The sequence below is a fragment of the Pristiophorus japonicus genome, chromosome 6 (assembly GCF_044704955.1).
Source record: "Pristiophorus japonicus isolate sPriJap1 chromosome 6, sPriJap1.hap1, whole genome shotgun sequence".
In the NCBI taxonomy this organism is placed as follows: Eukaryota; Metazoa; Chordata; class Chondrichthyes; family Pristiophoridae; genus Pristiophorus; species Pristiophorus japonicus.
The window spans coordinates 233,931,443-233,943,854 of record NC_091982.1 but is presented as its reverse complement, the minus strand read 5'-3'; the positions used below and the strand labels follow the sequence as shown (position 1 = coordinate 233,943,854).

Here is a 12,412-nt window from a genome sequence, read left to right as displayed (position 1 = left end):
ACTGGAAGTATCCGTTGGTGAAGAAATTGAGGGCCACTGGAAGAGCTGTGGTTGCCATGCTCTGAGGATGCAGAAGGTAACATTGTTCTCTGACCACCTCCTTGGTGAAGTTGAGTCTCCTAATACACTGCTCCTCACTTAAATGGAGGTAGGTGAAGTGCTCTTGGAAGACTGTAAGTGGGCACGGCTTCCTGCCCTCCTCCTTCCTCTGCGCGCAACATCTCCTCCTCTTCGCTGTCTCCACTCCCTCTCCCAAAGATACTCAGGCGCGAGGGGGGTTGTAAGTAGAGCCCCCATGACTGTGAGCAAGTGAAGTGCGCAGAGGCCTTCAAATGAAAATGAAGGTGTTCACCACTTGCACTAACACTCCCTGTCACCTCAGAAACTTTAAACAAATTTAGAAAGCTGCAAGTGTTGCAGAAAGTTACACAGAGCCAGTCGAACTGAGAAACCGCGTCAGTTGTTGCTGGTGATCCCTTCAGATATCGCTGCCGGAGGCTCCTCCCTGCTGCTGAATGGTTGGTCAGCTGGTCGTGATTTTGAGAGGGCGCTAAGTGGAGTGGCGATGGCAAAAATGGCAGATCGTGCGTCAAGTGAGCATTGCACACTCATTGACGTTACCAACTGACTAATCGAAATATCTGCAGCGAGCGCAGGCATCGGCAGCACTGCCGACCTACCCAAAAAGGCGGCCGCCGTGGGGCCCGCCGGAAGCAAGACGGCCACCATTTTTTCTTCAAAAGGGGCCTTAACATCCGCTGCTAAACCCCCGAATTTCTAGGCCTGCGAGACATTAATAGGACATTGCACAAAATATAATTTGGTTAACCTCATCAGCAACAAAAATTTACCCATTTACCTATGGCGGAATATTTTTCTTGAAAAGACTTATCAGCATAAGACTTAGAAACATAGAAACATAGGCCATTCAAGCCTGCACCGCCATTCAATAAGATCATGGCTGATCATTCCTTCAGTACCCCTTCCTGCGTTCTCTCCATACCCCTTGATCCCCTTAGCCGTAAGAGCCATATCTAACTCCCTCTTGAATATATCCAATGAACTGGCATCAACAACTTTCTGCAGCAGGGAATTCCATAGGTTAACAACTCTCTGAGTGAAGAAGTTTCTTCTCATCTCAGTCCTAAATGGCCTACCCCTTATCCTAAGACTACGTCTCCTGGTTCTGGATTTCTTCAACATCGGGAACATTCTTCCCGCATCTAACCTGTCCAGTCCCGTCAGAATCTTATACGTTTCTATGAGATCCCCTCTCATCCTTCTAAGCTCCAGTGAATAAAGGCCCAGTTGATCCAGTCTCTCCTCATATGACAGTCCAGCCATCCCTGTAGTCAGTCTGGTGAACCTTCGCTGCACTTCCTCAATAGCAAGAACGTCCTTCCTCAGATTAGGAGACCAAAACTGAATACAATATTCTAGGTGAGGCTTCACTAAGGCCCTGTACAACTGCAGTAAGACCTCCCTGCTCCTAAACTCAAATCCTCTAGCTATGAAGGCCAACATACCATTTGCCTTCTTCACCGCCTGCTGTACCTGCATGCCCACTTTCAGTGACTGATGAACCATGACACCCAGGTCTCGTTGCACCTCCCCTTTTCCTAATCTGCCGCCATTCAGATAATATCCTGCCTTCGTGTTTTTGCCCCCAAAATGGATAACCTCACATTTATCTACATTATACTTCATCTGCCATGCATTTGCCCACTCACCTAACCTGTCCAAGTCACCCTGCAGCCTCTTAGCGTCCTCCTCACAGCTCACACCGCCACCCAGTTTAGTGTCATCCGCAAACTTGGAGATATTACACTCAATTCCTTACACTCAAACTTGACACCAGTCAGCAGTTCCTTCTCATATGGAAACAATGGAAATTCTCCTTTGCATGCAAATTTCAGACTGACCAGTCAGTGCTGAGATCTGTTGCCTTGTGTATGGCCCCTATTGTTTCCAATGGAAGAGAACGGAATGGTTGTCTTCCAGTGTAGAAGTATGTATAGCTCTGTGAAAGCTTCTAGATGCAAAAATCACCACAGGAAATCAGATTTTATTATACACTGTATGCTGTCTATTGAAACACAGAAAATCAGAATGTTTTAGATGAGAAATCGTAATTCAATTCTTTTAATAACTATTTGTATTTATATAGCGCCCTTAACTTAGTAAAATGTCCCAAGGTGCTTCAGAGGCGTATTATAAGACAAAAAATTTGACACTGAGCTACATAAGGAGAAATTAGGACAGGTGACCAAAACCTTGGTCAAAGAAGTAGGTTTTAAGGAGTGTCTTAAAGGAGGAAAGAGAGGAAGAGAGGCGGAGAGGTTTAAGGAGGAAATTCCAGATCTTAGGACCTCCGCAGCTGAAGTCACGGCCACCAATGGTTGAGCAATTAAAATCAGGGATGCTCAAGATGCCAAAATTAGAGGAGCGCAGGTATCTCAGGGGGTTGTGGGGCTGGAGAGATTACAGAAATAGGGAGGGACGAGGCCATGGAGGGATTTGAAAGCAAGGATGAGAATTTTAAAATCGAACCGCTGCTTAACCTAAAGCCAATGTAGGTTAGCGAGCTCGGGGTGATGGGTGAGCGGAACATGATGCGAGTTAGGACACAGGCTGCCAAAGTTTTGGATGACCGCAAGTTTAGCGAGGGTAGAATATTGGAGGCCAGTCAGGAGTGCATTGGCATAGTCAGGTCTAGAGATAACAAAGGCATGGATGAGGGTTTCAGCAGCAGATGAGCTGAGGCAAGGGCGGAGACGGGCAATAGTACAGAGGTGGAAATAGGCGGTTTTAGTTATGGCGCAGATATATGGTCGGAAGCTCATTTCAGGCTCAAATATGGCACTGAGGTTGCGGACAGATGCTAGGGAGTGGGTTGGAGTCGGTGGCAAGGGAACGGAGTTTGTGGTGGTGACCGAAGACAATGGCTTCGATCTTCCCAATATTCAATTGGAGGAAATTTTTGCTCATCCAGTACTGGATGCCGGACAAGCAGTCTGACAATTTAGAGACAGTGGATGGGTTGAGAGAAGTGGGGGCGAGGTAGAGCTGGGTGTCATCAGCGTACCTGTGTTTTTGGATGATGTCGCTAAGGGGCAGCATGTAGATGAAAAATAGGGGGGCGGGTCCAAGGATAGATCCTTGGGAACACCAGAGATAACGTTGCAGGAGTTCTTTTAATGAGGAAAACTGGATTAAAGAGCCAAGGGAGGAGCATAAAGTTTGTTTATTTAAAAATCATACCATCTACTTACATAATTTCGCACACGTAAAATGAGTTACTTCACTCTCGGAACGAATGCGTTGTATAAAATACTTTGAGCCCTTTCATCGATGTGATAAGACGCCATAGAAGTGCCACTATGCAAACTCCCTACTGAGCTGCAGTAGAATTTTTGGGGTTCAGGGGTCACCCCCATTATATAATTTTTGGTTATTGTCTGTAACTCATCTTCCCTAACGAAGGGAATTGCATTATGATTTCAAAATACAAAATGCTAAATATGGTACAGTACTTTGAAAATTTAAATGAAAGGAAAAATCAGAACTAAAATAATTTCCAATGAACTTTCCTAAGCATCTCCAAAATTCCATAAAGCAGGATTATTGTGCTGCTGTTGCTGCACAGCTTTCCTTTCATTTATGCACCAGTTCTCCTATCTCTGACTTGCCGAAAGGCTTCGCCTGAGGATTGCAATCGGTTATGGGCTGGATAGTTGAGGGGGGAGAGAGCAAACTGTCTTATTTAATGCATTATTTATCGTTCTCCTGGATCAAAAAAAGAATAAAGTTGGGCGATTAAAAGAGCGTGGGGTTGTTGTGCAATGCCGCACTGAAGTGCTGGGACTTTTCTTTTGCAATCAGTTGGATAATCCAATTCATTGTTTGGCGCACGTGGACCGTCTGATGATTCAATGCTATTGCAAGTGTTTGGAAAGAGGCAAGAAGTCTCCTATATTCTTATACAGCATAACCGTGCGTGAACAGATGCAATTATGTGAGGATAACACGTTACCAATGCATTTAAAAATAAAGATTGCAGAACATTTGTTCCAAGTAATCAGATGCATTTGATCAGCCTCATTTAGGTGCAAAGATTTTTTAAAACATTTATACATGGCGAAACATGCAATCTTTTCCCCCTGTATTTAGTGCAAAAACGGTGGAATGCATCCGATTATTAAGCAGCCGCGTTATAGCTTATTAATTTGCAGCATTGGGGAAAAAACTCCCCATTAAGCCTTTCTACCTCCCCCTCCTTTTGGCATTTGAGCCACTTCCCCTTCCTCGGGAGCGCGCCCGCGTGACTCAGCACACTGACATCATCCACCATCAGCAAAGAAACAAAAAGAAACCCTTCCGCCTCTGCAACGGGCCCTCCCTCCCCCTGCAAATCACGTTTCTCCCAATCTCTGCAGATGGAACAGATTACCAGCCTTACAATAGTTTAATAAAATATCACCGCGACGGGTTTCTTTTTTTTGTGTGTGAGTGCCTCACTTGTGTGGCACTAACATCTCGACCCGCAATTTAGTATGCAAATTGGAGGCGTGTGGGAAGAATCTATATTCTGCTGCAATTTCACATTCACAAGGCACTCTATTCAGGCAACTCAGCTGCAATTGAGGCTAGTGTTAATATTGTTACGGCCAATAGTACAAAATACATGTATTAAAATGCATGGTATAAACAATCTTATTTGAAATGATTAAACTGTTAAAGTTATACCTGCAGCGTTATTCATAGATACATAGAGGTATATCCTGCCGACAATTACATGAGAGTGATAAATCGAACTGCACACTCTGTAGGACAAATGCATTAAGAAAGTTAATCATGTAGAACATTTAACTAGATATTAAATATATAATTCGACTATATTCACAATACATTATTGGTATAACTAGTGTAAATTGCAAAAACCTTATTCAAACAAAGACTTATTTCATACAATAAGCTGTTTTTATGAATCATACATCTACTAACTGGTTGTTTTTTGAGTACATACAGAACACAGCATTCCTGGAGTGTAACTATCTATACTACACCTGCTTGAATAAAATTATCCTAACGACCAATTTACAAAATGTATAAGTACAGAAAATACAATTGCATATTCTGTAATTATACATAAATGAAATGTGCAATTACAGCATATAAGTGCTACAATAACTTATCATGACATGCATTTGCCACAGAACATTTCAAATTCTTTTCATCTGGTTAAAATGTATACACTCATCAAGTTTTATTTCCAATGTGCCATGAACTTCACTTGAGCAGATATGTAACACGAGTCAATAACACCGCCTATAAAATATTTTCCTATTCCATTGGAGATAAAAGACTTGCAATTATATAGCGCCTTTCACGACCACCGGTCATCCCAAAGCACTTTACAGTCAATGAAGTACTTTTTGAAGTGTAGTCACTGTTGTAATGTAGGAAATGCGGCTGCAAATTTGCGCACAGCAAGCACCGACAAACAGCAATGTGATAATAACCAGATAATCTGTTTTAGTGATGTTGATTGAGGGATAAATATTGGCCAGCACATCGGGGATAACTCCCCTGCTCCTCTGCATAATAGTGCCATTGGATCTTTTATGTCCACCTGAGAGAGCAGACGGGGCCTCGATTTAACGTCTCATCGAAAGATATCATAAAGATGTCACTCAACAACCTCTATCAATTCAATTTCCATTCAAAGTTAAACTTTACATATTTTTATTCAGCGATTTAATCTGAATGACATTACAGTATAACACAAATAAGCGATGAACAATCATATGATATTGGCATTGAACATAACTCACGATATTTTGTTGCTCATGAATTGTGGAGTCAACCTTATCCATTGTATTAAATCATCGTCCAACAAATCTCATTGTGTTTTATACAGCTACCGACATTCTCTATTTATTGACCATTTGTAATAATATTTACAAAAATATGGTCATAATGGATGATCATAATAATTGCTGAAGTTCTTCATGTATCAAAGTTGACAGTTAATTGAAATAATTAAGATACTTAGTTATATGTAGGTAGTTATATAATAATCTACAATGCGCATACATATATGTATAGTCAAGTATTACTTTCTGTGTATCAATATCTGAAATATTGTGTTATAAATGGTTACAAAGGAACTCACCTCTATAAAAGTTTGTGTTTCTATAATCAGTTGAGTTATGCTTACCATCGCTATTATAACAAAATGTTTAAGTATAATATACACAAGAGGATATCTGCACGCATGGTTATGCAAAATAAGCAATTGCTTGCATTTTTGGATCAACCTATAATTGTAATAAAAGTCTGCAGAAGGGAGTGAGGGAATCAGTTGCTACTGCTACATTTTTTTAGTGCATATTATTTATGATACTCTACTTAGGAGTGTGCAACCTTTACAGGAGCAATGCAATTGCTGAATAATGTATTTACGGTTGGAGCAGTGCATTGGGATTTGAGGCGTGGGGAGGATGATCCCTTTCCAGTATGCATGTGGCCAGCCAGCACTTCTGTTCTCCCTCTCATTCTAGCTCACTCTTCTTATTGCAGTGGTTGATGGCAATTGCCATCATAAAAGCATGCACCTACTTCTTAAAGGGGCATAACCAATAAAAAACTTAACTTAAACAAAAAATTAAAAGGAAACTTAACAAATTAAATCAAAATCCAGGGTGATGCTGTCTCAGTCTAGTTCACTCTTCTGTCACCAATTTAAAGTTAAGCATATGCCCCCCACCCCCTTTCTTGAAAGGGGGCACAACTAATAAGAACTATAACTTAATCAAAAATTAAAAGTAACTTAAATGAAATGAAAATCCTATTTTCCAGGGCGATGTTGATGTCTCAGTCTAGTTCACTCTTCTTTCACCAATTTAAAGTTAAGCATATGCCCCCTTCCTCCCCACCACCCCCTTTTTTGAAAGGGGGCACAACTAATAAGAACTGTAACTTAACCAAAAATTAAAAGGAAACTTAAATGAAAATCCTATTTTCCAGGGCAAAGTCAATCAAGTTCACTCTTCTTTCACCAATTAAGAGGCAAAGCATGTCCCCCCACCCCAACCCCTACCCACCCTTTTAGGGGGCACAGCCAATAATAATTTAATCCCCCAAAAAGTTAAACCAATAAAATTAAAAGTAACGAGTGGAGAAAAATTCCTAAATGTTGATGAAAAAAAGCATCCACTGAGTCCCAGTGCGCGCTCCCGCCTCATGCACCTGCGCTTGGCTTGTGGATCGCCGCCGCCGCCGCCGCGCGTGTGCTCCGTTATCTCCCCAATGGGCGGGAACGCGCAAGCCCCCCCTTAGCGGGCACGCGCAATTCCCCCTCCCCTCCCCCCCTGCTTTCCTTCTCCTTCCTGTCTCGCCTCATTTTAAGCGACAGCCCAGCCCGCCCTCGACCCACTCAGACCGAGCGTCAGCGGTGCCGGCCAGCAGCAATAACAGGGGGGGAGAAAACTATATATATTATATATAGAACTTTAAAAAAAAAACCGTTGTATGTTAAATTTAATACAAGGGGAGTAAACCACCCCTTTGTACAGCTGGAAGTTTTTCTCCCCCAAAACCACCCCCCCCCCCCCTTCTCTCTCTCTTTGACCGACCACCATTTTATTTTCTCCACGGTTTTTTTTGCCAGCAGCCCCCCCTCACATCCCCCCCCCCCCCAACCACCATCCGTTGGCTGGGAGGCTTTTTTTTCTCTCTCTCTCTCTTTCCCTGTGTCTTTTAATAATCCCCGCCCGCCTGCCCTCCTTGCCCCGCCAAAAAAAAACCTTAAACCTCCCCTCCCCCCCCTCCTTTTTTTTGGCCTCCTCGGTCTTATTATTTCTGCGAACCCGACTGCAAGAGGCGACCATGGCTGGCTGGAACGGTTATGTGGATAACCTGATGTCCGATGGACAATGCCAGGACGCCGCGATTGTCGGCTACACGGACTCCAAGTACGTCTGGGCCTCGGTGCCTGGAGGCGCCCTCTCGGCGATAACGGTAAGGGGAGAGCGGCGGGCGGTGCAGGCTTTGGGGGGGGGGGGGGTGGTGAGGGGGCAAGGAATAAAACATTTGGGGGTGGCTTATTTTATATATTATATATCTGTAGTTTTTAAAACACAATTTTTTGCTTGGATTTACCTTTTTTTGCTGCTTGACTTTTTTTCCTTCTGCCTTTTACCGTTAATCGTTTTTTCTTAAATCTGTTTTTTTTTCTCCTGAAGAATTTTTTTTCCCCCCCCAATGTTTTTTTTACTCTCTCTGGGTTCATTTTTTACACGTTTCTTTCCCTCCCCCCTCAATTATTTACCCCCTATCTCTTAAAACTATTAAAAAAAATTATATTTGAGGAGGAAGTTTTTTTCTCCTGAAGGAGACGAGATTTTTTTCCCGTGTTTTATTTTTGCACGTTGGGAGGTTTGTTTCTCTTTTTTTAAAATACTCGTTAAAAATGTTTCTTCTGCCCCCTCCTCACACAAAAAAACCTAAAATAAATATTTTATATTTGAGGAATGGGAAGTTTTTTTTCCCCTCTTGAAGCAGACGATGGGAATATTTTTTAAATTTCGTTCCCCCTCCTCTTCTGCTTCTGGGTTTGTTTGTACACGTTTAAAAGGTGTACCCCCCCACCACAAAAATACGAATCCTTTTGAAAATATATTTTAAATTTGAGGGGAAAAGGTGGGGGGGAAAAAAGGCCGCTCCTTGTCCCTGGCCTCGTTCGCCATCATGCCGGTGTGAGCGGCTTTGGCTGTAAGATGGCGCCGGCTCCCTCCCACACTGATTTCATGCCATGGTCATTCAGGCTCTGGGCATTGCACTCTGGAAAAGAAAGGAGAGCAGGGTCTGTTTGGGGAAACTCCACTTTTCTTGTCTTAATTTTCTCTTCAATCGATTCAATTAACATTTGCCAGATGTGATTTTTTTTTAAAAATGGAGTGTTTCCTATTGTAGATGAATATCTTGGGGTGTGGCTTTTTAAATTTTATGCCTCGGTTTCTATTTTTTAAATATAATTTTACACACAATTGCTTTTCTAGGGAGACCAACCCTCTACATGGTCAAAAGGTAATTGTTTTCGACTTCCAAAGGAGGGTTTTTTCTCTCCCTTGTGCACCGACCCTGATGGAAAATTCGAGAGAACTTGCCAGTCTTCCAGTGTGTAGTAGAGGGAAGATTTCCGGTTATAAATTCCTCCTAGGTTAAGAATTTTTATTATGCGACGAGAGCCGGCGCTGCTCCTTTCTCTGCCGTTTTGCGAACCCCGTGCACGCTGAGAGGGAAATATTTGAAATTTATTTTTTGCCTTTTTTTAAATACTGCAGAAAGTCCAGGCTAAACATGGCTTTCTTTCACCGTTATATGGTGGAACATTGTGAAATGATGCACCTGTGGGGCAAAAACATTTTATAAAAAGTAGTCATGGCCTTTGAGTGTGCAGGAGCTATTTTTGCAAGGCTTTAAATTCAAATTGAAGCATACCCAAAAGTCAAGGCCCACTTGAGCCCGACCCTATTTTTTTTGCTGAGACCCCATCTTTGTTCAACTTGTGTCCACAGAATTGCTGTTAAATGAAGCTCTCTCTAGGAATTATGCGTTTTGCGGTTTTGCAGATTAGATCATCTAATATTGCAGAAGTGGTTTTTCTAGCTTCCTCTTGTGTTTTTAGTGCTTGGAGAGATGTTTGTTTCTGATCTCCCTCCCTCCCTCAGGCCTGCATGGCATGACTCTGCAGTTCAGCTAAGCTGTGGTGGGAGGGCGCCGTCTTCCACGTCACCCTAACCCTAATGCACAAACTTTTCCTCCAAAAAGGTTGTAGTGTGCCATGAGTTTGATAGAGAAATACATGAATAGTTGTTTTTTTTAATCAAACTTTGTTTTTTTTGTCAAAATATATTTTGAACTTTAAAATGATCGCATCACATTGCTTAACTTAATTTCTGGGAGAGTTCATTTCAAAGGACCTTCGAGTCTTGTAGTAATAATAAGCAGGATCATTTATGACACATTCTCAACTGTGGAAAGTGCAGGGTTCACTTAATCACACCAAATATGGTAAAGACTAAGTATAACATTGTTTAAGCATCTTGTTTGCAGTAGGAAAGGGTCCAATACTTTTTGGGTTGTCTAGGTTTCCTTGGTTCAGTCAAGGATCATTTTCTAAATTGAATTTGTTTTCCCTGGTATACCTCAATAGTAATGTATGCTTTCTTGTAAAATTACATATGGAGTTTATTAAAAGGGAAGCCATTGTGGATGCAGTGTGGAATACTATAGTTAAGTCTTAGACTAGATATTATTATTCAGACACTATTAGTATCTGTCCAGTTAAGGTCCCAAAAGTGCATCATCACCTTCAGTGCTCTTAGCCACAATTCCCAACTCTTCTTTCTCCATGTCTTCAGTTGGGCTTTATTGCAAATGTTCTCATACCCAGAAGGCCAGGGTAGTTGTGTATATTTTTGCTTGGCATGCAAAGTTGCTTATTTGTGGATGTTAGCTGGGTGTAATGTCGGTAATTCGTTACATCAGGATTGATAAATAAGTTGAGGTTAGCTTCATCAGATAGAAACTTGCTACAGCTTTGGAGTTGGCTTCAAATTTGCTTCAGCATTAACCTGTTTATACAACACATGTTAGAATCATTGGTTACAGCACGGAAGAAGGCCATTCGGCCTGTTGAGCTCATGCCGGATCTCCAAGAGCACTTCAGCTCATCTCGCTCCCCTGCCCTTTCCTTGTAGCCCTGCAAAATGTTTTCCTTCCTTTTGAAAACTCCCTTTTGAAAGCAGTGATCGAGTCTGCCTCCACCACCCTTTCAGGCGGTGCATTCCAGATCCTAACCACTGAAGTTTTTTTTTCTTGTATAGCCTTTGGTCCTTTTGCCAATCACCTTAAATCTGTGTCCTCTGGTTCTCCACCCTTCTGCCAATGGGATCAGTTTCTCTCCATCTACTCTACCAGAGCTGACTGAAGTTGTGAACTAGCCATTTTCCCAGTGTGAGAGGGTGTGGCACATTGGTGGAGGGGAGCACAGGTGCTCAAGTTTTAACATTTTATTTAAAAGCTGGTCATCTGTTCTGTGCCCATTCCAAATAGATGCTGGATACCTGAGCAAAGTTCAAGTTACACAGCTGCAGTATGGAACAGTCTTAGTTAGGTGGGGAGGGAGAGAGAGCTAATGAGCTCAGTAACAGCTTGAGCTCCCTTTTTGAAATCGATACTTGCATTGGTGCCTACAGAGCATGTTGTGGCCTCCCTGCCTGCGTTTCCAAGAAGTGGGCTCCTGATCAGCTCCAGTACATTTGGCTCTCTATCTAAACCACCCTTGCAAGAGGAATATAACTTTCTTTAAGAGTGCTTGCTTTATTTGACTAGTGTCGATTTGAACTGAAGCTTTTGTGCACAACCAAAACTAATTTAATCTACACTGCAGTATACTAAAGTGTCATGAAGATGCATGCTGCAGTAAGTTTGTCAACCTTGTATTCCATCAGTTGGATGAATGGTAAACATGCTGCACTAAGTAAATGTTAGATTACTTGTTAGCCACATTTAATAACATTGAAGTGCACAAACTGACTAGCATAGCAGTTATAGAATGGTTACAGCACGGAAGGCGGCCATTTGGCCTGTTGAACCCGAGCTGACTCTCCGCTAGTCCCACTCCTCTGCCCTTTCCCTGCAGCCCTGCAATTTTTCCCCCTTCATATACTTATCCAAGTGCAGTCCATTCCAGATCTTAACCACTCGCTGCGTAAAAAGGTTTTTTTCTTGTATCACCTCTGATTATTTTGCCAATCAGCTTAAATCTGTGTCCTCTGGTTCGTGACCCTTCTGCCATGGAAACAATTTCTCTATCTACTCTGCCCTTTCTTGAGCCAGGTCTCTGTTAATACCCTACTATTTCTTTCTTTCGTGCTCTCTGCCCCCCTCAATCCTTTTTGAGCACTTTATTTCCCTTATCTAATGTTAAATCCTAGTGCCCAAACCCCTGCCAAATTAATTTAAACCCTCCCCCAACAGCATGAGCAAACTTCCCTGTGAGGATATTGGTTCTGGTCCGGTTGAGGTGCAACCAGTCTGGCTTATACAGGCCTAACCTCCCCCAGAACTGGTCCCAATGCCCCAGGGATCTGAAGCCCTCCCTCCTGCACCATCTCTCCAGCCATGCATTCATCTGCTCTATCTCCTATTTCTATATTCACTGGTGTGTGGCACTGGGGTAACCTAGAGATTTCACCCTTGGAGGTCCTTTTTAATCTTTCCTATCTCTCAAAACTGCCTGCAGGACCTCATCCCTCTTTCTACCTGTCGTTGGTATCAATATGGATCACCACCATCTCTGGCTGTTCACCCTCCCCTGCCCCCCCTCAATATTCTGCAGCTG

The 12,412-nt window shown here is 42.5% G+C and overlaps 1 protein-coding gene across 2 annotated transcripts in view; it reads left to right on the top strand.

The window, feature by feature from the left end:
• Positions 1-7,380: 7,380 nt before the first annotated feature.
• LOC139265998 (profilin-2-like) overlaps positions 7,381-12,412 on the top strand; it is a 37,586-nt gene continuing 32,554 nt past the window's right edge. Inside the window, exon 1 of one of the 2 annotated variants that reach the window (XM_070883723.1) lies at positions 7,381-8,022. In XM_070883723.1, coding sequence (XP_070739824.1) covers positions 7,891-8,022 — 132 coding nt within the window. In that variant the 5' untranslated portion in view covers positions 7,381-7,890. The remainder of the gene's footprint in view (positions 8,023-12,412) is intronic. The other variant, XM_070883722.1, reaches the window with a different exon arrangement.